At 48.5% G+C, this 2,398-nt stretch overlaps 1 protein-coding gene across 1 annotated transcript in view; it reads right to left on the minus strand.

The window, feature by feature from the left end:
- Nucleotides 1-1,639, minus strand: part of ZC3HAV1L (zinc finger CCCH-type, antiviral 1-like) — a gene marked incomplete at its 5' end in the record, with an annotated part of 6,615 nt that extends 4,976 nt beyond the window's left edge. The window contains one exon of the mRNA XM_008586184.1: nt 1,424-1,639. Within this exon, the coding sequence (XP_008584406.1) occupies nt 1,424-1,639 (216 nt within the window). The remainder of the gene's footprint in view (nt 1-1,423) is intronic.
- Between the last annotated feature and the right edge of the window lie 759 nt (nt 1,640-2,398).

Genomic DNA, 2,398 nt, shown 5'->3' on the forward strand with positions numbered 1-2,398 from the left:
TGAAAACATCATGTTGTACATAAATATACAATTTTTATTTGTCAATTATAATTCAATAAAGCAAAAAGAGATTTGATAGAAACTCAATGAGAAAACTATATAAGCCTGATGTCTTCTTGTAGAATACTTTTAACTAATGCTTTAGGGTTTCTTTAATGCTTTTATTTGTAAAAAAATATTTAAGACTATACTGGCTTTTTATTTTTTCTTGAATTAATTTTGACAAGCTATATTTTTATAGAAATTTGTCCATTTCATCAAAGTTTTCAGATGTGCCAGCATAAAATTGTACGTAGGTGTCCCCTGTTGTCTCTTTATCGCGTGCTGGTCTGTACCATGTGCTGTATCTTTAGGAGAGCAGTGAAAGCAGTCATCAGGCGTTTTCATACAAGAGCCATGAGGTTCCATTCTTGCTCCATCCACTGTGCTGTCCCTGGTCCCTGTTGTCTACGTGGCCTTGTTTTGTGCCACACACACACACACCTCCAGTCCCGGCTGTGGGGTCAAGGGTGGGCTCCCATTGGAAATGCAACCGACCCACTGGCTGCTCCCAGAATACTGAAGCAGTCTAATATGAGGTGAGCCCGGGCTCAAGATACCCAGGTGGAAACCACAAAAAAGAAGATTCAATAGGCTTGACCACATAAAAAGGTTAAACTTCTATAAATCAACAAATACCATAAAATTAAAAGGCACATAGCAGTTGCACTGGCCCTTCTCTGTGAGAGAAGGGCTGGGCCCAGTCTCCTGGCTGCCACCGCCCTCCTCAGCCTTCCTGCCAATACCCTGCGCCAGCTGCTGCTCGGTTGTGCTTTCCGCCACACCTGGAATGCATCTGGCTCACAACCATGACATATCAAACCTGGCTTCAATGCTTGAGGAAATAAAGAAGGAAATGGATGTGAAGAAGAAAGCTCTTGGCTCCTAAGATCGACTCCAGGACTGCTGCCTCGAGGGCAGCCTCTGCCATCTGCACCAAAGGCTCCAGCTCAAACCTCCAGCTTCTGACTTTCTTTCCTTCTAGACGCTGAAATATCTTAGAGTTAAAATAGGGCCACTGTCATGAACCACGCTCTGTTCTCCCAGAATCCTCCCTTCTTCCCACCCCTCTCCTGGCACAGTGGGAGTGTCTATGATAAAATCATTATGCCAGATTAGAAAATTCTGCTTTTAATTGATGGTCTCATCTTCTTTTGGGATTCCTATTTTGTTTAAAAAAAATTTTGTGTATGGCTAAACAGAAACAAACATGCTAATCTTGCCATTATAGCAATTATAATAGATAATTTTTAAGCATTTGAAGCTAAATCATGTTGCTTCAAAGCAATTAAAATTAATATCTAAGCCCCCCCCCCCAAAAGTAAAGGGAGAAAAACATTTGTAACAAACGTGACCCTATGAGGGTGACTCCTTGGTGACTCACCTCTGGCAAAAGGCAGGGGTCATTCTGCAAAAGCAGGATCCGAAGCTGGGCTTCATTGAGGCCAAAAAGTCCATGGTTTTTCAGGACTTGGATGTTGACAGGTGTGTGGATATCATGGGAAAGGGTACAGGTAGACCTACGAGAACATAAAGCTCTTGGTCTGAAACCCAGGTGAAAAAGGGGCCCATCTGTCAAAATCCGTGCCCAGAGCAGCTTTCAACTTACACGTGAAGTCCGACAGTTTTCCATAAGCCTATGGACAGTACAGCCCATAAACACTGACAGATAATAAGGGAGCTCTCCTTATTACCCCGGGTCGTTTTCACTTTCTGCGAGGATGTTCTATAGCCAGGGGTACCGCTCCCCCTGGTCGCCGGCCTTGACTGAGGACGGACACCTGTTCTGTAGGTAACTGCACTTGACCTCTCCACCTCAAACACTTGCGCCCCACCCGCCCCTGCCCACCAACGTTGAAAAGAAAGCGTCCCCACCCCCAGCCCACTTTAGGGGGTGGAATAAAACCAAGAATAAATCGAGGAAGACCCGGGACGTGGCGCACAGCCTACTGGAGTCTGCAGGCAGCCTCCACCCGCAGCTGGCCAGGTCACCAGCCACACGACCTGTCAACCCACCCAGCCCTGCTTCCTGGGGTCACACTCGATCAGGGTTTCTAATCCTAGAGAGCACAGACCCCCTTCTGTAAAACTGTGGTTATGTCGGAACGGGCAGTCTCTGGCTGAAGCGTCCACGGATCTCAAAAGGCCACAGGAGTAAGTGAACCTCAACGTCCCCATCCCGATTGAACCCGGCCGTGCTGTGGAGGCTCCGGGGGCCGGGGCGGCAACCGTTCCAGCTGGGGCTGGTGAGGACCTCTCAGTGGCGCGGCCCGCCCTGCTCAGGCCGCCGCGCAGCTGAGCGCAGGGGAGGCCTCGGGAGCGGCGTGCGGCCGGTGCGCCAGGCCGGCCTCCCGGAGGG

The sequence above is a fragment of the Galeopterus variegatus genome, unplaced genomic scaffold, assembly GCF_000696425.1.
Source record: "Galeopterus variegatus unplaced genomic scaffold, G_variegatus-3.0.2 Scaffold3862, whole genome shotgun sequence".
NCBI classification, from domain to species: domain Eukaryota; kingdom Metazoa; phylum Chordata; class Mammalia; order Dermoptera; family Cynocephalidae; genus Galeopterus; species Galeopterus variegatus.